Consider the following 26,621-nt stretch of genomic DNA (forward strand, 5'->3'; position numbering starts at 1 on the left):
GTTTCTTTTGCAATAAAATGTTTATTGTGTGGCTCTTCAAAACAGTGCTGAGACAAGTGCCAAACTGTATTTCCTGTAAACCAGGCAATGTTCAGAGCTCATATTTCAGGGATCATTTTTTGGTAGTTTGTATAATTACTTTACAGTAATGTCTAGGATCAACAAACCAGAAAAGAATTAGTTTGAAAGGTCAGAGAAGAAGTCACATTATTGACTTGGTATATACATTGTGAATACAATTAGCACAGATTCTGTAAGTTTGAAAAAAACATTCTTGTTTCAAAATAAAAAAACTTGAAACCACACAGCTAAGCTTTGCACCAAAAAGAAGGCACAGAAATTGAGGTATCCTTAATGGGAGCTCTACATTGTGACAGGCTATTCCTGGCATAAACAGTCCAGCTATCGTTTTTTTGATTAGGCCTTTTTTTTTCAGGAAGCATCTGCTTTTGTTCCTTGAAAGATGAAGCATGATATTTTCATCATTATTCCAATGCTTTCTCCAGCAGTGCTCATAGAACATTTTGCAAAGATGATCCTCCATTCAGAAGAACCAAATATGACGGTTTTAAAAAATACATGCAATTTCTTTCTCACTTCTAAACAGTATTTATTTTAGTTTGTTCCCCTTTCAGATTAATTGGAATTGTAGATCTTTGGTCTAAATCTATCCTTCAGTGCTTGGAGTCAATGGAGTTCCAAGGTCTGTCTACATCTAATTTTAGACTGAGGCTTAACACCAAGTCTTCATCTGTCTTTCAAATTTATTCAAAGTTTCTCAGTGTTTTTCAGTGTAAATATTCAGACTTAGAGACACCTCCAATTAGAATCCTTTCATGCAGGGGTTTTTTTTGTTTTGGTTTTTTTGGTTGGTTGCTTGGTTTTTGTTGTTGCTGGTTTTGGTTTGGTTTGAGGTGTTTTTTTTTGTTGTTGTTGTTGGTGGTTGATTGGTTTGGTTTCATGCGGTTTTATTAGGTTTTCCAGTAAAGTCCTATTCAGATTCAGAATTTGAAAGAAGCAGCTGTTGAACTGAGTGGTGCTGGTCTTTGGCGAACACATGGATTGGATTTGATGATTGTAGATTATGCCCTAATTTTGAAAGATTCACTTCTTCATAAGATTAACATAAATAAGAAGTAGAATAAAGACTTGAGGTCATTCTTCCCCCACCCAGCTCAAAAAAAAACCAACCAAACAAACAGAATTTCTCTCAGAGAAATCCTAATGCCCTTAATCTGGTCACTAAGAGTGAAGGCATGCTCACTGGATCCTTGTGCAGAAGCTAGGCATTTCCTGAGAACACGGAGACACACAAATCAGTTCATTATTTTATGCTCACCCTAGTACACAAACTAGATGTGTGTTTACAGTTCTAAAAAGCAAGTGCTACAAATAGGAGATAGCATGAACCCAATAAAACACTTAAAACAGCACCACAGTTATGCCAGATATATTATTTATGCTATTTTATTTGCTCAATGGTCATACTCAGAAGGGTGCTCTTTTTACAGGGCTTCAGCTGTTACCAGATTCAAGAGAAGATGCAATGCCCTTGAAACAAGGAGCACCTCTTGCTCCTTTTTATGTGTTTCAGTGCATCTGAATACCATTTATTCTTTATGAGACTGTCTTGTCAGGACTGGTTTTGCGTGTATCAGCTGTTAGTAACCCTGGACTGGATCATAGATGTTGACTAGGATTTTTTAAGAATCTTTTTTAACTGCAAAAGCTTAGCCAAGCCAGCTTGTGTGGATTCCTATGTCACTGCTGCCATCTTCGGGAAGTTTTCAATATTGCTGGGTGGGCTTTTTTTAATGTAAATGAATTCCAGCAACCAGGAAATGAACAAAATGTACATCTTGCACATTGTTACAAGAACACAGTCCGAATGGCACAGAATAAAAGGTTGTATGTGGGATGCCTTCATTCTGTTAGGGATATTTTAAAAAACATTCAAGGAAAGGAGTGCCTGATTTCTATTGCAATTCGGTGTGAATTAAGCACTGGGTAATTGCCTAGCTCTCATCAGCTTCCCACCCTGCATGTTCAGTAGTTCATTTCAAGAACCACATTAATGAACCCGTCAGATTTCCAGGTCTGTTTGCACATATAAATGTGCAGCTAGATGCTCAAATGCCCACGGCATGCATGCAGAGCAGCAGTATTATCATATGGAAATAGGTTTGTTGTACTTTTTAAGGACATATTAATAGAACTCTAAAGCTGCTAAAGCAGAAGCTAAAGCCACAGGCAGTAAAATTCATTCCTCATGACATTCCTTATGAACTGATATATGCATTCAGCAACAAAACATCTTTTTCAAACATGGGAGAAGTGATATTTTAATGTAGCGTTCAACCACTTTGTTGGAAAAAATCAAGTTTTTACATCACAGTTATAGTGTTGCATGTTCTGCAGGAAAAAATAGTCACTTAGTTATACTTGTTATAAAATGCATTGTCTCACCCTTTCTGAAGGCATCTCAAGAAAACTGTCATTTTCCCTCTTTGCATCCCAGTTCCTAAGAATAATGCTTTCTTCCATGTAAAATTTCACTACTTCTTTGTATCCATTTGAGTGATGACAACATACACTCTAGCTTTATTTTCTTTACAATTTGACTCATGCTCTGACTTTATCTGATCTGGGGTAAATACTATATTGTTCCACTAAGTGACAGAGGATTTCTACCACCATAAGTGGGAGAGACACATAGTTTGTGTTTTAATGTGTGCCTATTATATATTACATAGCTAGGGTTTTGTTCCTATTTTATTTTTCCTTTTTATCAGTTTTAAGTGGAATGCTGCATTCTTTTATGATATGAAATAGGAAGTTATAGGCACTAGATTACAGAAAGTCTTTTAAAAATCCCCATTTTACATTTTACATCTCCAACAACTTTAAATTTGTTCCTCTTATTCATAAATTACTAATCTCCTTATCCCTTGCATCTACTTTCTAAGACATTCCATAAAATTACAAGGTGTCAATGATATTGGGGTTTTTTCAATGTTTCCTCATATAAATACTTAGTAATTTATTATGGAAATCATTTGTAGAAATCTTACACTAACCTGCATCCACTTTGCATTTTATTAGTCATCCAGGCATGAAATTGCTAAACATTATACACTAGATAGATGTGATTTGGTGTCTGTACTACTTACTAAAGTTACTTAAATGGGAATAGATTTAAGTCAATACACAATTGTTTTTTCTCTCCAGTGGGGCCAGCAAGAACCTAATACTTAATTAAATTCCTTTGTCATGTCTGTACTGCAGAGGGAAGTAAGGGATCTCTGCAGATCGGCATCCTCAAGCTGTGCTGAAACCTCCACCCAGCAGAATACAGCACCATGTAGAGAGAGTAATCCAGGTCCCAAATGCGCTACAGCTGCATTAGCTACAGATTACTGGTATGGCCGTGAGACTTCCAGCAGGGCTACCCCAAAGCTTCTCAGCAGTGCAACCTGCAAATAAAACTTAGTTTTTCCACCTGAAGAAGGAAAGAGTCTAGGCTACTGCTTCACAGAAATGAGAAGGCAGAGAGGAGAAGCAGGTAGAAAGGAATTAAGAGCAGAGGAGGATGAGTAACTGTGACGGCTGGTCCTGAAGGAGGGGTCAGACTCTGTGGCAGCAGCTGTTTCTGGGGCTAGGAAGAGCTCCTCTAAGTAGTAATGTTTAACATCTAAGGTCTTGTCAGAGTTCTTGTAGCATGACAAGCTAGAAGCTTTGCTCTCTCTGCTTGCTGTCCACATCTCTGGCACAGATAAGTAACAGGGACGCGAATGCCTTGCAGGGTTTAGCAGCCTGCTGCTGTAGGCAGCTGTTTACTTTGTTTAAGCTCGTTAGGCTTCCTTTTCCAGCGGTAGTTTGGTTGGCACCTAACTGGGTATCCCTTCCTAGTGCTTCAGGGCACAATATTGTTCTGCGTCCTGTAAAGCTGTGCACCTCTGCCAGGGCCATCCAAACCTCTTTCAAGAACCAAAGCCATGGTCTGCTTTGAACATTGTGCAGTGGTTGAACTCATGTCTGCTTGGGTAGTCAGCTATCAGGTAGTTTGTTCAGTGATAACAAGATGTGACTCTCTTATGTGCACATAATAGCACAACCAACAGTTTTTCACACTTTCAGTATATCACATAATCTTGTTACTAACTCTGCTTTATAGGCTTTTCCTTCTTATTTTCTGGATGGGCTAATAAGTCTTCCATCCTACCAACATGCTAAGCATAAGATTGTGTAATACCCTTGTGTGAAGGTGTGGGTAGAGAAATCTGGAAAGAGCATTCTCTTCTCCCACAGAGGTTTGAAGTCACTTCTGAGAGAAGTACCTGGATCTGACCCTGCTTTTTAATTCTCTTCTATCCCTTGCAGTGCTTAGACTACAAGGCAACAAAGAAGGGGGCTGGGAAGCAGAAATAAGATTGCCAATCCGCATACATCAGCAAATTAGGTTTGGGGAGGTCTGGGACAGGTTTTTGGAGCTTATGCTGCCAGTTTAACAAGCCCACCTTTTAGGTTAATGCTGCCAGATGTAAGGCAAGCTCCAGGACAGTATGCTTGACTGTGGGCACAAACTCGCCAGCACTCACTGAAAAGGCTTCAGATGTAAATGCCATCATCTAGATCTTAGGAAACGAGCCCACGGGTTGTTTTGCAGGAGTCAGAAAGGAGACTTTTACTTTCAGATTCATAAGGAAAACATTCAAATCTTGATGCAGTCCTATGCTTAAAGCTTTTTATGTTTATAGAAAATTGTCTTTTATAGTATTGATGGCAAATTGCACTTAGATTGCAAAAGCTGCACAGAGAATGCAGCTGTATTTTTGAAACCATGTTTTGACAGATTGTCATGCTTCTCACAAAAGTTTGATTTTAGCTGAAATATGCATAGTAAATGTGTGTACTTTATTATAAGGAAAAAGACCAAAATTGCTCTGCAAGTACTACTATGCTTTGCAATTGCCTCATATCTGATAAAACTGGTGTCATTAGAAATGAATGCTTTTTGTACTGCGGCATTTATCTTCTTTGTAGTATTTGCAGGTTTGTCTGTAACTGGCAATTGGCAAAGCCACAAATTCTGAGTAAACATAGCTTTCTCCAGATGGTAAATACTCTGCTTTTAAAGTTTCCTGCTGTAAAGACAAGAAATACCAAAAGACAGGGTGTGGGGATGATGGTCTCACACTTGGTTCTGGATATTACAAAGTGCCAGAGGCAAAGTCAATCCAATATCTGAGATGTCTGGTTCACAGCAGCACATGACAAGCACTGTGACTTTCGCAGAGGGTGGGGGTGGTTTTAATTGACTTTGGGTGGAAATAAATAACAAAGTTCTTAGTTTCAAACTGAAAAATACTCAGTCTGTGTTTATGCAGGTCTGAACTCTCACCAAGATCCAAGTCCTGTATTACTTGAAAGTCATGCAGCATGGTAAAATCATATTCTGTGAAATCTGGGGTGTGCAGGCTTTTCTTGAAGAAAAAAAAAATCTATATGTACTTCTCGGTCACTATAACATCATTTGTACTTAGGAAAGTGCATTTGGAAACTATATTTTTCTAAATGGAAACACTATAGAGAGATGACTTGGGTCATTCTATTTGTCACTTCCTGATTGCTTTGATTTCCCATAAGGCATACTCATATTTTCAATATAAATGTTTGCTCCAGTCAGCAGCCTATAGTTTGGCTAGAAAAGCTCATTTAGGACTGAGACTTGGTTGCCTATAATATTTTACATTTTCAAGGAAGTTTTTTAACCAGATGTTGATGTTGTCCAGCGAAGATAATATTTTTTTACCTATCCAGTGTCTCATTTGTACTACTATTTAATAAAACACTCTTCAGGTTAAAAAAGTCTGGTTTTAAAAAATCCTGTTATTCTGATAAAGAGCAAACAACTATTAATTTTTTTCTATACCATATAAGTATCTGATAGTTGGAACTCAGGATATTCTGTGTGATTGGTGACTACATAGTTACACTCCTCCATTATATTTTCATTTACAAAAGAGAGCAGGAGGAAAGCATGGAAATACTTCACTGATTACCTCTGTTAGGCAAAATTTTGACCTTATGAAACCAGAATGTGTTTCTTTAGAGGAATAATCTGAGATGGCTATTGGGAAAGTCCAATGTCTAAAAACTGGAAATCTTCTTTACGTGCTGCTATGTGATCTTGGACAAGTATCTTTAGTGTGGATCTGTGGATCCTCAGTGGCATTTAGGTACACATATCAACTGAATTAATATCCTCAGATTTTAGAGATCTGTGGCCCAGGTTTTCTATAAATCAGGCTTCAGTCATTAAAACAGTAATAGCAGTCTTCTGTTGCTTCACTGGCATGCAATGAAGGAGGTTTTCTTACAGTTCCAAGATATTCTGATGCTGTGGTTATCAAAGCTGTGCAAGTATTTTAGAATGCTTATTTTGCTTTGATGTGTAATATATAACCAAACTGGTTTTAAAGACATTAAAATGTCTATTTAGTTCCATATGTGTCTTAGATTATGCATAGCTTCTCTGGGATTCTCTTTAGACTATACTACAGCCTTCTCACATTACAAGAGTACTTAAAGTGCATTTTCTGGCAGCTCAATAAATAATAGAATTAACACTTGCCAGCTGTGGTTTATTTCAGCCTTAGCATGAATTATAATGTAGCACTTTTTTGGTTTGGTTTCAAGCTTGATTTTAGAAGAAAGAGTGAGGTAGATGCATTGAAGGTTGATTTCTTGATGTACTTGTTTCCCTGAGAAAGAAGGTAAAAGTTGTGAGCGCTGCATTTTAAATGAAAGATGAGGAAATCTGTGTTGGTTTTCTTTGTTCGTATAGTTATGGTTTTTGAGAACCTTTGCATCACTTGCATGCTAGCTTTGCTCCAGTACTGATGAAGATGTTGATCATGCCTGCATTCAGTAGCTTTTAATTTTCACAGTTCTCATCAGTAGTGAAGGGTTCAGACAGTCAGCACTGAATGAGGGATGAGCAAGAGAAAAGGTAGAAGGAGTGATTTTTATAAGATTTTACAAGTCAATGTATTCTTAGTGACAACAGTCATAACAGAAGAAAATTATTCATTCTATGATGAAATTACAGGTTTGATAAGAAAAAGTAATTGCACAAAATCATTTCCTTCAAGTGTTTTTGTAAGACTTCAAACTAGAGAATATTCTGATAAGGAATTCATCACCATATATCAATAAAAGCTGTTAGTGGGCTGGGTTCCAACTGATGTGGTTGGAGTCTGAGCAGGAGCATTGTTTCATCACTGTCAGGTGATGCAGTATGAATGCCTCATCGTGCTTTGGTCATGAGGATTTAAGAACTGGCAGACCACAGAAAGCAGTGTTTGCTGTGAAGAATCTATGCAAAGCAGGGTATTGGTAGCAGCATTTGACAGGGACTGTCATCAAACCTGTCATGATTCAATACTCAACAGTGATTCAGAAGTATATAAAGAAACTTTGCTGATGCAGCACAGCAATGATACAGATTAGTCAAATATAACTAGTGACAAAAACAAGACAATCCTCAGAAAAGTGCAATGAATATGATTTGGGGCTGGAGGAGAGAGGGAGGAGGAATGGTTTAGCCAGTGAGAAGCTTAGGAGATTCTCTGAGTAGGTTAAATAAGCTTCAGAGGTATCTTAATTACAGTACCTAAGCACCTTCACAGGAAGAAAGTGTGGGATACTGAAAGACTCTTTATTTTAGCAGAGAAATGCAAACCAGGAAGCAGTGGCTGGAAGCTGAAACTAGGAAGAGTCAAAGTAGACATTAAATACAAATTTTAAAAGTGATTTTGAAGACCCAATGAAATACTGTACTAGAGGTATGAATGCATCTTTCCTCACCTGATGTCTTTAATCTGGATGTGAATGTTGGCTTTGGAAGACACACCTTGGCCAAAACATGGTCTGTCTTCAGTACAAAGCCAAGAGTGATAACTAGAGGAGGGAAGAAATGATAACTCAGATTTCAACATGGATTGCAGAAGGCTGGTAAGAAATCTGGGTATGTGCTTGAGTTTTGCAAGAAGTCCCTAGCAGTGCACCTACAGTGCTGCACATTAAACCTTGTCTATGACTGCCTCACTGCAAACTTCCCTGCATTCTTCTGTGTAGACACATGGAAGGAGGTAAGGGTGAAAAAGAAAAGGAATATCTGAGTTGAGGAGTAACTTTAAAATAAAAGAAGGGAGCTCAAACTTGAAGCTTTGTGCAGGGAATAGGAGAAGGATTATTTTAACAGTATTATTTATAAGCACTATAAGGAGATATTATCAGAGACCAAAGAAAAGGCATTTGCAGTAGGCAAGGGAGAGAATGAGAGCTGTAGTGCTTAATCCAAGGGAAAGCAAATCTTTGAAATGTTGTGAAAAAGGAAATGGTAAAATCTTACTTCTAAAAAACCAAGCAGCATAGCATGCAAGTGAGAAACTCATTTTCCTTTCATCCAAAAAAAAAAAAAAAAAAAAAAAAAAAAAAAAAAAAAAAAAGCTACATTCTGCTCACACTTCCAAACTTAAAACATTATAAATGGGCCAGTCAGGAGTAAGTGAGACTGAAGCTTCGTTTTATCACCCTAGTTTTTATTCAGCATCACTGCAGACATCATCTATGAGGTCTGAATTCCATAGACATGACTGGAGTTTGGTCTGATTTTACCTTTTGTTTGAATAATCATAATGATAGGAGGATTTTAAAAACAGGATCTGAATCCCTGTTGAGGTTTTTAATACCCCCTATTCTGAGGTCACTGGATTTAGGATTTCTGCTTGTTTCTATCTCATACACTTTTACAGATATTCAAAAGTTTGTAATAGCCCACACACAGGTTATATTAATTTCCAGTTCCTAAATCCCTTAAGTGCTTTGGGGATTTCCCTGCTAATCCTCTTTTTAATGCAGGGGTAGGTTTGAACCTTTGGGATTTATTCTTTGTGTTGGTTGTTTTTCAACCAAAGAATCTTTCAAGGGTAACAGCAGCAAGTGCTAAATGCGTAAAGACACAGAAAGTTTATTTGCTGTTTATATTATCACAGCAATCTGCCAGTCTTTTTTTGGCACAAGAAGAAAAAGAAAGTGTAACTATTATTAGAAATTTCAGTACTTATAGTAATTTTGAACACTTACTAATATTAAATTTATGCAAAAGTATTAAATCCTGACTTAACATCAAATCCTTTTCTTTCCAAGGGCAAAGTAACTGTATTAATATTAATGAAGCCATAAAATACAAGTTAACTGACAGCATTTTTGCAGTTGCTTACTGCAACTGTATTTTGTTACTGAAAATTTAGCATATTTTTCATGTCTGAAAGTAAAAAATGAAAAAAACTATCACAAACTGCTCTTTGTTGTAAGTGACATGCCTTTTCTTTATGATGCATGCTTTGCCATAAAAAGGGAGTGCTTAATGCATTTCTGTTGGGAGATGCCTATTTATTCTTATTTATTCTGACAAACTGATCAGCCTTCAGGGTGTTTCTTTGCCACAGAACTGATTCTACATCTCATCCATTATCTAATAGGATGTGAAAAGAGTATCCTGTCTCACAAAAAAATCAGGCTTTGTTTCATTGCAAGGATATGGCAGGCCCACTCACAGACTTACTTGCAGGATATACAATTGTTAGTGAAAGGCCCAGTTATACACTCATGAATGTTTCCAATAGGCCTGTGGGGAAAACATTGGTAACACTGGTACTGAAGATCATTTATTTCAAAGGCAAGTATAAAATATGGCCTCCATAATGAGAAAATGCATTTCACATCTTAAATAGTACTGCAGGAGCTTATGAATTTTATTATTGTAATAAACACCAATGCCATATAAACTAGCCAGACAGAATGTCTCTGCAAAAATATATGCCCTGGTTATTTTTCTTCTCTTTCTTCATTATTTCTTCCTTTACAATGTTTATGAAAGGTTTAAAATTGTGCTTGCATGGGAAATGAGAGATTGGAGTAAGGAAAGCAAGCTGAGGTATTGTGTGATAAGGCAGTGATAAAGCAAGTGTATACAAAACTATCAGACAAATGTTGTCAGTCAGATGTGCTCTTAAGGAAATAAAGTCACAAAGGAAAAAGACAGTAGGATACACAGTAGGAAATTGAATTAAACCCAGGCATAGCCTTAAGTGTTAAGGGATAACAACTCTTTAAGACCTTAGGTATCCAGATGGAAACTCTGTATGTGTTTGAGCAGAGCTTAACAGGCCCAAAACTTTTGACCACTAATGCAATACAAATCATTGTTTTATTTAAAAGATGCTCTTTTACAACAATGCAGCTTCCCATACAACATAGCCCACAAAAATGTGCCTCCATTGTGAAGCTGTTTGCTAACAACCACAAGTGAATTACCAAATCAGTGTTGGTTGAAGTAAAACAAAACATTTTAGATCATTAACAAAATAGAGGGAGAAGTGACACGAAAGCAAACAAGTGATTAGGTTTGATATCTCTGGAAGTTAGAACACTCACTCCACTCCACTGCTCCAAGTTTCCCTGCCTTTCTAAATAACAGAATCAATCCTTTTGCACTTGCACTATTTCTTTTCATAAAGGGTGGTTTCTTTAGCATGACAATAAAATATGATTTTCAATGCTTCTTGGAAAAGTGAAAATACAGCTCAAAAAATTTCAAAATGAAAATACAAAAGCTGGGATTACTGGTAGACAAACATTCTAGTGTCATGTCCTTCTGATATCCTTTATTCATTATCTGTGAATGTAGCTCTGTATCTAAAAATCAAGGCTGTTTTATAAGTCTTGCTTATAATGCCAGTCAGAATTTCTTATCTCTGAGAGATCTTTCAGAGTCTGGAGTTGAATCAAGACAGCATAGCTTTAAAACAGTGTAAGAGAGACCCATTCTACATTATTGACTTTTCCCCTTACCTGCAAGGACACAGAATTTAATGCAGCATTGATGGGTCAAAGATTTGACACATGTCAAGTCAGATATCTTCATTTTTGGGTTTAAAAAAGGCATCAAACCTGATACATATGAACCACTTTAGGTGGCAGAGGCAGACAGACTGAGCTAGGGAGAATTGTTTCACTTAGCTGCAAAAGACATTACTTTCAATGAAGCCTTATGTAAAGTACAATGTTATTTAAGGAGGATAAAACCAGAACAACTGCTAAAAATGCAATAAAGGTCTAGAGGTAGATTCCTAAACCATGTGTTAAGTATCCTATCATTGTGTTCTTTCTATGGATTTTTTAAACCATCCTATAAAGGGCTATGGCAAGGATGTAATTTCCTAGAAAATGGTATTTCATATGGCCTTTTATAAAGTGGTCATCCCCTAGCAAAGTCAGCAATAGTTTTCTATAGAGAAGGCATTTGATTCAGAACTATGAATAGACTATTTCCATTAGCAAACACTATACAGCAGAACAGCTTTTTTCAGCTATCACCTTTCTTCTATAAATAGATTTCACAGCAGGAAAAGCACACCCATAACTATCTAGTATGACTTTATGTCCCTATATGAACCATGTTGCAAAATCTCATTTTTAATAATGGCATTTACATTACTTCACTGATGAAATGTATAATAACAACAGCAAAATTGTTGTCTTAATGATCAAGTGTATAATAAGATGCACAATTAGGAGGATTATGGGAATTTAATGGGAAGAGAAGGGCAAGGGATCATCTATTGTATGACTCTTCAAGATGGTAACCTGCTGTCTATGTCCCCAATGTGTTTTTATGACTGGGATGCTTTGGTTTATTTTTCAGTCCGTGTTCTGTCGTGAATGTAAAGAAGAATTTCATGAAGGGGAGTGCAACTCTCTCCTCAGTCCACCAGGAGCCATGGCCCAGAAGGTATGGATCTCACAACTCCTGATCATTATCCCTGGCCCAGCCAGACTGACATTTGTCAAATGGGTCCTAATTATAATCCTAAGTAAAAGCAATTATGTTCATGCTGAATTACTCCAGCCGTCAGAGTTGCCGAATTGGCTTTGCGGTGGATTTCAGTCTCTGTGATTGATAGAGTAGCCAAGTTCTGTCAGGAGCACACAGGACTCTGCCATCAGTTGATAAAGAAAAGGCCTTCCCAGTGGGCTTCTGGAGTTGTCTCTATTCAATGTGAACACTTTTGAAAGGCTCTGTATAGTCTTTCTGCCTTTCAGCTTATTTTCAGTGCACTGGTCAGGAAATCATGTGGGTTTGGGCTGAATAACAGGGCTTTATAAAGCCTATGCAGAAAATACTATTGGTAATTTATGTTTCAGCTTACAGAAATAAAAAATAGATTGTGTTGGCTGCAAGCTGTTAGATGATAATTATTCTAGGCTGCTCTATAATTTTGTAGCTATTGTAGCTATAGACCTGGAGAGGAGAGTTTTTCTCTCCTGGCATTGCTCTTAGTTTGAGATTCAAGTTTTCCTTGAAATAAATAAATTGTGTAAACCACAGTCTTTCCAACTTAAAAAAAAAAAAATAAAAAAGAGAGAGAGAGAAAGAGCAGGAAACATATCCCCTGAATACCTCACAGCTTGATGCCCAGGCTACTCTCCTAGGAAGCAGAAAACTGGTATTCAGATATCTGGCAGGTTTGATGCTAAGAAACTCAAAACTCAAACCCTGAGCCTCTACACAGTCCTATGTGGCAGATAAAAGTTTGTGGGCAGGTGTTGATGAGGGCTTGCATCCGGCCAGCTCTCAGGGAGGTAAGCCAACCTCCTGTGACTGCCTGCAGGCAGGCTCTGTCTGAGGCAGGCTTTTGGGGACTCACTGAACACAGACTGGCAGGGAGTTGAAATTCTACTGGAAGCCTTTGCCATGTGCTACCTGGAGATGGTTCATATGCCATACTTTGCAGACCTTGCACTCAGTCATGACCTGTAGAGGTTCTTCTCTTTAACCTTTCTTAGTGAAGCTCTTCTAATTTATAAAAAGAATTAGCACTAGTTGAGACAGAACGAAACAGCTTGTATCCTCCTAGTCAGTCAGGGTATCTACCCCTGTTGACCTGGAACATGTGTATTGTATCAAACCAAAATTCATCTACTTTCCCAGCCTCTAGTGATTTGTGATGCACATGTGGTATTTTATGTTTAGTAGCTATCAGCAACTTTTTCCCATTAATTTGTGCAACCCATTTTTGAAGCCATATGTATATATAATAACAAGATTTGCAGCTTAGCTGCCCTCTATGAAGAACAGTTTAATTTTATTTGCAATAGCCTTAGAGCAGTCTTCTGGTTCCCATTCACATTTATATAAAAAACAAAGCAACTTCAACAGAGAGAGGGAGAGATGCTTAAAGTACCCAACAACCTAGTAAAGCAGGAGACCAAGGCTCAATGTCTTACCTGAATTAAACTGAGCTATAACTTGAGTACATCTCAACATGAACAGAGAGCTCTATATTCATTAAGTTACTTATGCTTAGAGTTTTGCCTAGAGTACTGAAAGTTGTCATGGCACATTAGAAGTGAATTCAACAATGTTGGCTCTGTGAAAGCTAGAGTTCATGTAATTTTTATTTTCTAAGGCAGAGATAAAGCTATGCCAGGAAGAATCAGAATACCATAGGAAGAAGTAATTTATTTTAAATATTTTAATATTGCCATTGCTTTTCCTTATAACAATGGGAGCACTTCACCCATCCGATTCAACCTCACAGCATATGAATTCCACCCAATTAGACCTGTTAATTTAGCAATGTTGACTACTGTTGCAGTTCTAGTATCATGTGAACATTCTTGCTGTTCCTGAAAAATTTCCTGTACTCTGAAGGAACTGTTCCAGAATAGCTGAATGATAGTACCAGTATAACTCCTGCACCTATTCAAATCAGGTCCCCTGCACGGACAAGACCACAGACTACACAGGATTCATTGTGACTCCAGTCTAAGCTGAAGTTAATTGACTGAGATCCGCCTCCTGTTCCCCTAAGAAACTGAGAGCGGCACTAATTAAACGTCTCCACGAGGCGGTGCTGTGCCACTGAAGGAATGTTTTCCCTCATTTTCCTTAGCCGGGCGAACAACCCCAGCGGTAGCAGAAACAGGCGCTGCTGAGATGCTGGTTTCTCCCGGCCAGCATCCCTGCAGAGCCGCCCTGCACACAGGGCTCCTGTACCGGGCACACAGACATTCGGGGGACATGCAGGGAGAGCAGGGCCTGTGGGACAGTTTCCATCCCTCTCCCTGAAATCAGTGTAAACATTTATCCGCCTGTGCTTTCAGGCTGTCTGTTCCACTTGGCATCAGCTGCCAGGTGCATAGGACAGTGTGGCAGACCTAACTTGCTGTGATTGTAGTGCTTGGTGAGGCAGTGAGAAGGCTTGTTTTATTTTTGCCCATGGTCTGTTTCAAGGTAGGAATAATACACTTCCAGGGCTGTCTCCAGCTGACGCAATTTGACTTCTGTCTGGATCCTTTCCATATCATTTATTTTATAAAGACATCTTATTGCCACAATTTCTGCCAGTCAAATTTAAGGATCAAACAAACGCACTGCCACTAAACTGCTCAGTCTCAGGGAAATAGTTCAGATAAGAAAAATGCAGGGTTTGCTTCAGCCGGTAGTAGCTGTAGTAGTGAAAGGACCTTCTCTTGCCTTCACATTTCTACAAATGCATGAAGGTTCCTGATGTTCAGCAATATGGAACACTGTGGACAGGTTCAGGCCTAAGTCAGCATGACAGAGATGAACATGGTGGAGCATGAGGAGTGTGACAGAGGTAAAAGAAAAACCAAGAAGGAGAGTTGTTGTAGAGGAATTGGGTGACCAGTAGTGGACGGCAGCATCAAGATCAGGAAGAGCTGTGGTGGCACTCCATGCAGCTCTCCTGAGGTGTGTCAGGGCACTACATGGGCCGTCTCCTTCCTGCGGACTTTCCATGTGTCAGGGCAGGGCCTGAGGACAGGGATGAGCCAAAATGGTGGAAGATGGGTCCACAGGTGGCCTATGACTGGGCTGGGCAGGGATGTGGGGAGCTGGAGACAGGCCCTGCTGCAGTGTCACCAGGCAGTGACATGGATTCCTGAGCCATGAACAGGATGCGGGGATTGGCAGGGGACTGGGACAGCAAGGTCTGATGGTACCCTCACAGCCTGACACCAGTTTGGGAAGACTTGGAGAAAGAGATCCCTCAGAAGCAGAGACAGAGCCTGATATAGATGAATTTGAGTGTCCATGAAAGCCAAGAGCTGACTGGAGGGACTATAACCTGTCAGATGGAGCAGAAGCTCCAGAAAGAGGAAAAGAAAGAGAGATGTGAAATGACATGGCACAGCTATGTGGGTCCAGGAAACATAAATGGTGGTGGTGAAATGGGCCTGTGCTTGGGCAGATGTCAAAAGGAGGGAGAAGGAAGCCTGAGGTAAAGAGAGGGGAGTGTAGCTGGTGGGACTGTGAAGGAGGGCAGAGAAGGACGGAAGGGGCAAGGGGTAAGTTGGCAGGAGAAAGGAAGAGGGCAATGACAACTGCAGGACATAGGAGGGATAAAGCAGGTGCCACATGTGGATCTCTGAAAGCCTATTCCAAATAAAGGAGTTGGAAGCTTTAGGGAAGCTAAATGGCATTACTTGCTTCTTGGGGTAGAAAAGGCAAACTCGGCAGCAAGCGTGCAGAGAGCAGCCCAGCTTTAACTACTGGCGTATCATGACCTTTCAGATCTGTGCACAGACATTGCATGGCCCATTGGGAAGGATAAAATGTTCTCTTTCTGCTGAAATGTCTACTTTTAGCCCAGACAGGCCATTGGAAGCTTATCTTAAACATTTACTTACTGGTGCAGGACTGATTATTTCCCATCTTAGTGTGTAAATTACATTATTTCAGGGAAAATAAAATTTATCTGTGGCAATATCAGTTGAGAAGCTTTGTTTTAAAACCATTTCAGCCTCCTGGAGTCATTTGAACTTTGGGATGACAGAAGAAATCATATTTGATTAATTAAAAGGCACAGTGTGCATGATTGAATCAGCAACACGGTAAAGGTGACTCCAGCTAGATTTAGGTTTAGAAATAACCACACAGGCCCTGCAATGTACACCACAAAACCAAGCTTCCTGGCATCTTTTAACCTCACACATAGACAGTCTGTGCTGGTGGGGAATCTAGCCATAAACCAGCTTCCTCTGTAAGTCCCCACCTTAAAATTAGCCTAGCTTTCCTAGCACAAAACCTTTCTAGATGGTTTTCCTTTTACAAGGATAAGCAATGCACCTTCTTGTTCACTAGCAACTGGACAATAAAATGTGGCCACATATTAGATTTGAACTTTTTCAGATTAGCTCCCAGGATGGTTTTTGTGCTGGGTGTGTTGATGAGACACCGGCAAGGTAAACTGTAATAGCAGTGACATTGATGTAAAAGTGGAGCCTATGTAAATAAGGGAGTAGAATATGGGGCACTGAGTCATAAGTGTTTGGGGGGGAAAAAGGTAACACAACCTGGATGAAATGTGTTATTAAAAAGTATGTTTTAGAGTTGGTTCTGTGGACAAACTTTCTCCAAGAAGCGGCTGATTATCTTGTCCTACCAAACTCCTTAAAAATCCTGTCTGAACATACCTAGTCTTAGACCAAGCCTTAATTCCAGCTAGTCAAAAAAGGAGTCTGTTCTAGCAAGTCTGGCCCTATGCAGATGCATGATGAATCTGGCCCTATGCAGATGCATGATGAATCCATGCAATCCAGTAAAATCCTTCTCTAAATATTCATCTTTAGCTGCTGATGCAGCTAAAAATTCTTACCCATTTCTCGCACACTGGTTACAGACTAAGTGGTGTAAATTTCTGCCATTTTGTTACATTGAAAATCTCATTACCTGCTAGAGGTGTTCATTTCAGACCATGTTCACTGAATATGCAAAGTAAAAAATATATTGCTGGTTTTATCAAAGTCTTAGCTAGCTTATCAGTGATGTATTTTTAGCCCATTTACAATAACATTAGGACTTACAGTTCAAATTAGAGTTAAAATAAAGGATATGCAAACTTTCTGGTAACACCCATTTCCCTGGTGTTATTTTTAACCTTCCACTACTTCTCTGGGTTCTAGGCTCAATAGCTGCAGTCTGGAATGGGCTGGTATAGTGAATACTTATCAGAAGGAGCATGATGTTGATATTGAAGGATTTTTTCCCCCTTCTTATTCTATAATCTGCTTGGAGTCAGTCTTACTTGTTTGTTAACAGACTCCTCTGATGCACAAGCCAATGTTCATGTGTTTTACCCAAGTCAGTTATGCCTTTGTTCTCTTTGTTGTCCTCAAAACTGTTTTTACCCATCCTTCAAGGCTGTATTTGGGTAACTGACCACTTGAGTGTGGTTTATAATGGTGGGGCCTCCCATATCATCCTGTGCCTCTGCTTTCAAGGCTTCTTCTATGATCCCATGCAGTTACTTCTCTGTGCAGTGTAGCAGCCAGAGTCCCTGCAAGGCCTCCCTGGCAGTCACTCACCTAAGATAAGAAATGCCTAGTCATGGCGACTGGACCAAAGCAGCCCCTCTTCCGCCTTCGGACCCTCATTATCTCTCTGTAAGACTATAGGTCATATTCGCCTCGACCCTTACTATTAGACCATTTCCAAAATCTCTGTACCCTATATAAACCCTCATTTCTGCCCAGTTGGGCAGAAGAGCTGTCACTGAAACCCTTCACAGGAGCCGCCAATAAAGACACTGCTGTGGAACCTCATACAGACTTCTCCTCTCTCTCCCCACACGTCTGCTGAGGCACTTAGCAAGCAAAGAGCTGAAATCACTAAAGAGCTGAATTCACCAAAGAGCTGATCTCTCTTAAGAGCTGAGCTGCTTGCTAAGATTGCCTGCAGCTGGGAGCTAGCCTGAGGGACCCTGGACAGGTTGTGCTTATCAGATCAGCGCTATCCGGAACACCTACGGCGGCCAAGGTCGAACGAACCCCAGGAACCCCAGGCCGTAATAGTGCAGCATTTTATTGTAGGGTCAGAGACAGTTTGTTCTGACTGATAGTACCTACTATGGTCATTCCTGCCTGTTAGTTACAAAAATACATGGAACTGTTGAACCATGCAATAATACAAAAATTGTACAAAAGCAAAAGCAGAACAGGGGAATAGTCACCAGGTCATTCAATAACTGCTGTCACAGGCTAAACCAAATCTCTAGGCATGCCAAGACAAGTTCAGATAAAGCCTGATTGGTCCTGAGGCTCATGGTGCTGGCTTGGCACAAAGGCTGTGGTCTCTTACAATAAACAGGAACACTATTTTTACTCAGGCATAAAGATACATGTTCTAAACCTTCATCTACAGTCTTTTCCAGTGTAAATTCATAGCTAATGCTGTAAAATTTGACTTCAACTCCGCTCTTAACCTGTGGAATACTGCCTGTCCTGGCTGTAGCCCTAAGCTGGAGGCCTTTGTCACCCAAATCCCAAAACCTTTCCCAGACCCACCACCTTCAAATCAAACCTCAGCTGTTCCTTGTTTGGAACTCAGCCCTCACATTCTTCAGGTAGCTAATAATGTAGGATCCAGGTAATAGCTTTGTTGATCTGCAACTGGCAGTATAAAATTTATCCAGCACCTCTGTGAGCCCAAGAACACATCAGATCTAACCAAAAGCAGAGCAGTCAGTGCCTCAGCTGAGTCAGGGCAAACCCGACCCTCTTCATCAGCACACACATCCAGGGCCCTGCCTGCACTCTAACCAGAGCTTCTGGGCTCAAACCTGACTCGGGCATGATGAATCAGACAAACGATTGGCTGGATCACTTCCCAGACATGGTTTTTGCTGCACAGGTGCAACATAAAGGCACACCCATGCACTCACACACACATCCAGGAAAGCCTGTCACAGCACCTGGCATCCTGCTGAAGACTGTTGGAATGTAGCTCCTGGAAAAGCTCCCAGCTCACTTGGGCACAGGTGAGCCTCCAGCCCATCTTTTCCTCCCGTTGCCTCCTGTGTGCAGGTCTCAGAGCTGACAGTAGGGGGTATGAAATGCACAGGTATTGACTGCTAGGCTTCCTTCTCCATCGTGGAATGACAGATGCTAACCTCCCATGCTGCAAATTTCCAGCAAGCACATAGGGTTGTGAAGCCTGGTCTCTAAGCAGCTAATGATGATCTAAATGATAAATAGTAAGTGCTAACCACAAAAAACATTCATTATTTCCCTGCATTTTAGTGAAAGGAAAAGCTACTGAAAAGGTTCATCATACATAGTATCTTTCAATGAGTCCTGAGTCACAGTGTGAAATGTGGAACATCTATTATTAGGCCATTGATTTTTTTTTTTTTCCCCATCAGGTAAATTTTAAAAGTTAAATAAAGCATGACTGTACAAGGAATGGCACACCTAGCTTGAGTTCTAAAATATCTTAAACGACTGAAAAAGAAACTGAGGCTCAGGGTTTTAGTATTTGGTATACTCACAATGTCAAGCTCAGGACATTTCAGCCCACAGGTGCCTAATTAAAGGAGCAAGAAAAATAACTATAACCAGGAAATGTCCCATAAAATTAATCTCTGTGTTATAAATAAAGATGCACCAGAGGAAATCTGCGAATAGGTCTTAACTTCCTGTCTAATGAGAAATAGATGATAACTATATAGATTTCCTATTTTGGGCAGAAATAAAGTAAAAAGACGTGACAGACTACTTTTGTTTATGAGGTTAAGCTGACAGTCATTTTCAGCAGTGTTGCCACTTATGAGAGAAGGCACGTTCTTTATTCTACTCATGGAAAATAGTTATATAAGAATGACCTGTATTAGATTAGATTTTCTGCTTAAAGCAGTGCAAATTCAATATTCACCATCTACCTGAATTTAATTCATTATATGAATGGTGCAACACACAGAGTGAGAACCTTGATGTGCAGTGTCACCAAACCAGAGCACTCTTTCATCTTGTATCCAATATAATACCCTGTGTATATCAATTTGATTTTAACTAGTTGCTGTCAACACAAAGCAGCTCTTTCATTTTATGTCGGAATTCCCTAGGTACACTAGACAAATTGGATCACACAAAGCTGCTTCATGTGGATTTAACCAGATCATTGTAGTACTGGCACCTCTATTTTTACTGTGTGTGAAATGAAACTTATTCTCATTGAATGAATACCTTTTTTATTCCTTATCTATAGCCACATTTTATCATTTTGAATTAGCCTAAATCTCTCTCTAAAATAGAGCAATAGTCCCACAGTTATGCACATCTCTCTTTGTGAGATTTTGACTCCTAAATGACTCAAATAATCCATTTTCTTCCAAAACCCTCTAGCCTATCTAGTGCCCTAGACACCTGCTATTTTTACCCCCTGCAGTAAAAGGCACCAATAAACATGACAGTATGTTAATTCATGTGATCATGTTCATAAAACAGCGCTGCTGAAGCCAAGAAGACAAAATAACTTTAAGTTGGACTGTCACCACCCATTGTAGATCAGGCTTCAACAGCTAAGGCTGCTTTTGCTTAGAGCTCTAGGTCTAGTGGGCTGTGTTAACCTAAATATTATGGTGGGATGAGCATTGCTCATGCATAATGAATTATTCTTTGTCTTCCTTTCAAATGGTTTTGAGTATACATAGCTTTTCTCACATTCTTGCTAAAAAATGAGTAATACTTCCTGTTTTGAGACATCTAAACATTTTTAAAATTCTGTATTTCACATAAAATGAAATAATTTTACATATTTCTATTACCCTAAATAAAAAGCTTATTTTTGCAAGTAAAATTCTCTTAAAACCAAGCATTTCTGATCAAAAGCAAATGTATTTTGGATTTAAAGAAAGCTTCACTAAGATATATATTTTTAAGTTATATATGACCAGCTTTTTTTCTTATTGGGGAGCGATGAAGCACCAAGGGCAAACAAGCAGGAATACAGAAATTACATCCACTTAAAGCAAAGCACAAAGAAGGTTAACTGTTGCATATTCTGTTCTGAATTAAGGGTCTTCAGTTTTGAGATGTTGTCTATACCAGGTAAAATAAGCATGATCATTAAAAAGTGTGCTAACATAAGGCAGTGTATAATTCAGTGGATGTCAAAATTTAACATTATGTGTCTAAGACTTTCAGTATTTTGAACAAGAAGCTTTGCCATGAATGTTTTAAATCTAGATGGTACTGCTTAGTTGCTGTCTGTGAACACATTCTTCCTTTGCTTCAATGTAGTTCTACTGATAGGTCAATGTGTACTCTACCTGAATGAGATGCTACTCTAAGAAGGGCACTTTATTTCTATTTCAAGATATTTTCTGTCCCTGTAGATCTCTTTCCAGTACTGCATGATATTGATTAACTGCAAAGAAAGCATTCCATGTGCATGTTTTTTGTATTGTTGTATGGTCCTCGACAGTCTCTGTGATCTCTTTAGTTAGTTTTTCCAAAAGACTCAGCATAGAAACAGAAGTAAATCTATGTCCTTCAGTATGACCCAGAGATAATAAGACAACCTTTTGCTCCTGTCTCCCTAAGGGAATACTGCAGGGGAGATATTGAGTAGTGCTTACAACAGCTCTTTCTGTAGCTTGCTGTTATTTATGGGTATTTATCTCTGGTCATAATATGCAGCACATTTGAGAATTTAAAAAATTATTCATAAAGTGGCATGGATGAAATCTAGTCGCTTTTCCATCATGCTGGGACAAATGTTCCATACCATCTGGGGAACAAGAGCATATAATGTTGCGTGAGCATCAGAAGTGATCCAAGTGTCCTGTCCCCAGCAAACTGACATGTGATGCACACCTGGAGCATCTCTGAACTTCCTATCCAAGACCAGGCAGAACAAGCAAAGTTAGAGATGCCTCTGCTTGACAGACCTTGGCCATTTTCAAGGAGATTAGGTTTGCTAGTTAAGAACATGATTTAAATAGACACTGGCAATGAAGAATTGCCATACACTTTTTCTTTATTGTTTGAAGAAAAAAATGCAGATAAATATATGTGTGCTTGCCAACACTGGGTGTGGAGCACTAAATAAAGCACATGAACACTGGAGGCTAATAGATCTGCATGGTATGATTTCTTCACTGAATCAGAGGGACTCCATCACTGTGCTATTTCTCTGCATTTGGTTCATGCAGCAGAAGTTTTTAACTTAGCATTCAGCAAGATTGGGCATAGGAGGGGTGTTTCAGCTCTAATGGGCTGAAATATCATGCTGCTGCATCTAGTTCATGCTAGAATTTTTGCAATGGAAAATACTAAAATAATAATTCACCACTGTTTTCAGCAATTTTTCTTGGTGAACTGCATGTGTGTGGCTAGAAGTTGTTTCGTTTAGTTATTCCTAAGGTCTCCCAATTTTGTTTGCCAAACTAAGATCAAAAATGTTTATATAAATAAAGTTGGCAATTTGGTATGTGAAATTTTGCCTCAGTGTCCTTTGCTCTTAGGTGCTGTTAGGTCACAACACCGACATGAAGATGGAGGGGGAAAAGTATGTTTGCAAGTATTAAAACATTGGATTTGGACTATTTGAGAAAACAGAGCCACTGTGAAGTTCTTCTGGACTGATTACAAAACTTTAAAATACTTCTGGTCTTCTCATTTATTGCTTCTGAAAAGAATAGCATTGTTTTGTCACTGCTGTAGTGATTTTCAACTGTATGCATGTTAAGCAATGAGTTCTCATTAAAATGAGATATCATTTTATTTCTGTCATGGGTAAAACTGAGGCCCAGGTCAAGTGTTCCCCGCTCTCCCACTCTGCCTCTCTGAGATAGCTCAGATTGCCTGCAAAAGTCATCCTTCCTTAAGGATGTAGGTGTTGAAAAATCAATACTAGATTATGTTCTTTGCTATTAGCTTGAGCAGCTTTTTCTATTTCCCAGAACTTACTAATGTGCTGTTGTATAGAGGTCATCTTTCTGCCAAATTGCTGAATAATCCAGCAGGGTGCAGGGCCGAGTTCCCTCTCCACAAGCAGAGGCAAAAGTAAAAGTCATTTCTAGGATACAGATAAGATGACTTTGTTCACTTTTGTCACCTGTACATCAAAAAGATAAGCAAGTTGGAGACTATTAAGTGAGGAGCAACACAAGACATCACAGACTGAGGACACTGATGTAGGTTGCAAAATAAATAATGGCAAACATATTATTGATGTTTCCTGATTAAAAGAAGACAGTGGGGGGTTTTGGTGTTGTTGTTGTTTTGTGTTTTGGTTTGGTTTTCTTTAAATGCATATTGCAACGGCCACTAGATGAGCTGAAAATAAATTTCTGCAGATGTTGGTGTTTGTTATTCCATTTTGACTCAGGTAATTTCAGCCAAGAATGAAATTTGAGGCACTACTCACTGACAGAACTTATATGTTTTATCAATACTAGATGACCAGAATTCAAGTGGAGTTATGGCTTTGTTGCATCGTTTAAAGTTGGGCCAATTTCCTTTTTCTGTCTTACTAGAAGTAAAAATATTAAAAAATTATCCATATAAATAAATATAAAAGTCTATCCACATAAAAGCCTTTAAGTATTTAGAAGGTATACATTAAGATATTACTGGAATTGTTATAAATTAAATAGTTTTGTTTAAGTTCATCCTTTTCCCACATGCTTGAATAAAACCATATTATGAATGGAGAGAGCAGAGCTTCAAGGTTGGAACCAACATGCATTGTTTACAGGTCCTATTCACCTGGTTGCCAACCTTGTGTGATGGAAATGACCCAAGGCACTGCCATCTCTTTTGTCCTTGTACTATCATTTTCAGTAGGAAACAGCCAAATAGGCCACTTGTGTAGATTATCTAATTTTGTCCCAGTCATAAATAGGACAAACACAGGAGTCCCTTTTATACTTTTCATGATGACTTTTTCCTTCTGTGTCATTCTGTCTGGGGAAATTTCATTGCTCACGAGTGGGTATTTTTTACTTTTTTTCCAAAATTTATGTTTATTCTTTGTGCCTGTTATATTGGTGTAGAGTTACATTGGAATGAAACTCAGACCTCCAATACAACAGAGTACACTTTATTATGAAAAACTATTTCCTTCCAGGCACCCCACCATCCTGCATTAACCAGGTATTGCACTTCCTTGGTGTTTTTGCTTTTCTTGCAAGAAGGCCTTTAATCCCCGAAGCAGAATCAAACCTGTGGTGTCTAGCATGTGATGTTGTCAGCCAGATTCACTTGACTCCTCCTTTGCCTTCCCTTTTGCTTTACCTGTCTTAGTACATTTGCAGCACGGCTTGATGCCCCAACAAGTGCTCTTCCTCTCTTTGCAGGGGTATGTAGTTGATGAACATGCAGCCATGCAAGCTCGATGGGAAGAAGCATCTAGAGAAACAATCAAGAAGACAACCAAGCCATGCCCCAACTGCAATATTCCAGTAGAAAAAAATGGTAAGTTTATTAGATATCTTGTACTTACCTGTCTCTTAAAATTCATTTTACAGTATAAACATATGGATGTGCAGGTGTACATATGCATAATATTATTCCAAAAGAGGGAGAGCAAAAAAAGCTTGAATAATTCCCTGTGTCACCTTATCTAAATTATCTGAAAACACTAACTAAATCACTCGGTTCTAAAACCACTAATTAAGCCTTACAAAATGTCCAGCTATTTTTTAGACAGGGGAAATGGGGCACTAGATGTAGCATTCATATGACTGAATATCCAGCTAGTTACCTAGACTTTCCATTGTCACTGGGAAAAATAGACATTTGTAGGGTAAAACTCATCTCCTGATGAAGCAGAACATATGCAGGCTAGAAAATCACACCTAAAAGTGGGGTGTGAAGAATTAGTCCTGCTGTAGATGTCTACACAGTATAAGGCTGAATTTGGTTGAGATTAATCCCAACCCAGCCACATGCCCATGACAGAAGAGCAAGTTAGAGGAGTCCTGACAAACAGTTTGCATTAATCAGTGCTTACCATGTAGGGAGAAAAGTAATCTGCTGGCACTGGGATGTTTAAAATTAAGAACAGGATTGGTAAGTAGGCTGTACTTTATAGGTTAATACTGTTCTAAGACTTAATTGTATTTATGTTAATAAAAATATATTTACATTATTGCCTAAATATTATACAAATACTTAGAGGGTGCTTCCCTGTTTTGTGGCATTAACATGGGTCACTGAAAACGCCAAAAAAAGGCACTATGAACTGCAAGGGGAGAATGCTTTGAGCAGTGACACTGCAGAAATATTACTGGGGAAGAAACAGGACAAAATTCTGAAATCTGGGGTTTGATGAAAGAAAAGGCAGTTGGCAGATGGAAAGTGGGAGACACCCTCAAGCACAAGAGGCAGAAGGAGAGAAAGCTTGAATTGAAGAGTGGGAAGGTGAGGCAAGATTTGGTATAGCATGGAGAGCAAGGTGGGCAGCAGAAGAGAGAGAACAGAGGCCTAGGTCAAAAATTATTTACAGATTTCTAGAACAGACTGAAAACCAGAAGTTTTAATCTGATTAGAAATAGAAAAATGATAATGGTGACTATTTATATTCAAGAGTTTGTGCACAGCCAAACAAAAACCTGGTTAGGCTTGAAGGAGTGGTAAGACCTTTACTTTCTCTTGGACTCTGAGCACCTACTTTGGTTGCCCTGCTTTGAGCAGAGTTTTGGATTTGATGTTCTCTTAAGGGACTTCCCCACCTCAGTGATTCTGTCATTTTGCAAATAAAATCATGAAGCTTAAAAAGTGCAGTGTTTGCCTTCTCCTTTGGTCATGGGTACTGCACATGCCAGCTTCTAGGCTGCCATTTGTAAACTTAAAGAAGCACTTCAGAGCTGCCAAAGTACAGCTGCTGTCAAGAGACTGACAACTGTATCCTGATGTCTGCCAGCAGTCCTCATTTGGGAGGAGCACACTGACTCCACACAGGAGAATAATTCTGCTTTCCTTCCCTATATTCTGTGGATAGTGTCTTTTACAAAGGACAGTGACAATGCCAATAACTTTTCTGTTAATGCCCATATAAACTACAGGCATTGTAGAATATTTCTGGATGCCAGTAACTTTCCTGTAATAGCTGAAGTGAAAGAGATAACCACTTTCCCACAGTGAAGGTCCCAGTCTGAGTGAGTTTAGACACACATCCATGTCTCTCAGAGGACTGCCGTATTCACAGAGCTGTAGGTCCCATTGCTTGAGGCACTCTCCACTCCTGACTGCTGATCTCAGCTGCCATGTAGCAGAGAATAACATGATTTATGTAGCATAGTAGGGAAGGCACATGTTTTATAGAGGGCACCTAATGGGTTTGGGTCCTGCACCAGGACTGAGGTGAGTTTTACCCAGTGATGGCTTAATACAAACTGTAAGAGAGGACTGGATCTAATCTTTAAATAAACCGTAACATGGAGGCTGGCCGTTTGTATGTTTACTTTTACATAAGATAAAAATCTTTCTGGCACATTGCATTTCTTACACAAAGATATAAACTGACAAATAGACCTTGCTATCACAAGTGGTTTTCTCTCTTTGTCAGGTGAAGCAGACAGGCCTATTTTAACAAATCAATCCTTGTTTGTTTTTGCCTTCTGAGAAACATTCTGGAGTGGCATTTTTAAAAACATGGTGTAAGGGTAGCAGCTCGTACAGTAGGGAACACACACTCCCTGTACCTCCCATCACCATTCGGAGTCAAACCAAGATGACATTTC

At 39.2% G+C, this 26,621-nt stretch overlaps 1 protein-coding gene across 2 annotated transcripts in view; it reads left to right on the forward strand.

The window, feature by feature from the left end:
* The window catches only part of PRKN (parkin RBR E3 ubiquitin protein ligase), a 683,121-nt gene that overhangs the window by 654,456 nt on the left and 2,044 nt on the right, over window positions 1–26,621 (forward strand). For both annotated transcript variants that reach the window (XM_068185226.1, XM_068185225.1), the window contains 2 exons: window positions 11,774–11,860; window positions 24,234–24,351. In XM_068185226.1, the coding sequence (XP_068041327.1) occupies window positions 11,774–11,860; window positions 24,234–24,351 (205 nt within the window). The remainder of the gene's footprint in view (window positions 1–11,773; window positions 11,861–24,233; window positions 24,352–26,621) is intronic.

This window comes from Anomalospiza imberbis, chromosome 3 (assembly GCF_031753505.1).
Source record: "Anomalospiza imberbis isolate Cuckoo-Finch-1a 21T00152 chromosome 3, ASM3175350v1, whole genome shotgun sequence".
NCBI lineage: Eukaryota > Metazoa > Chordata > Aves > Passeriformes > Viduidae > Anomalospiza > Anomalospiza imberbis.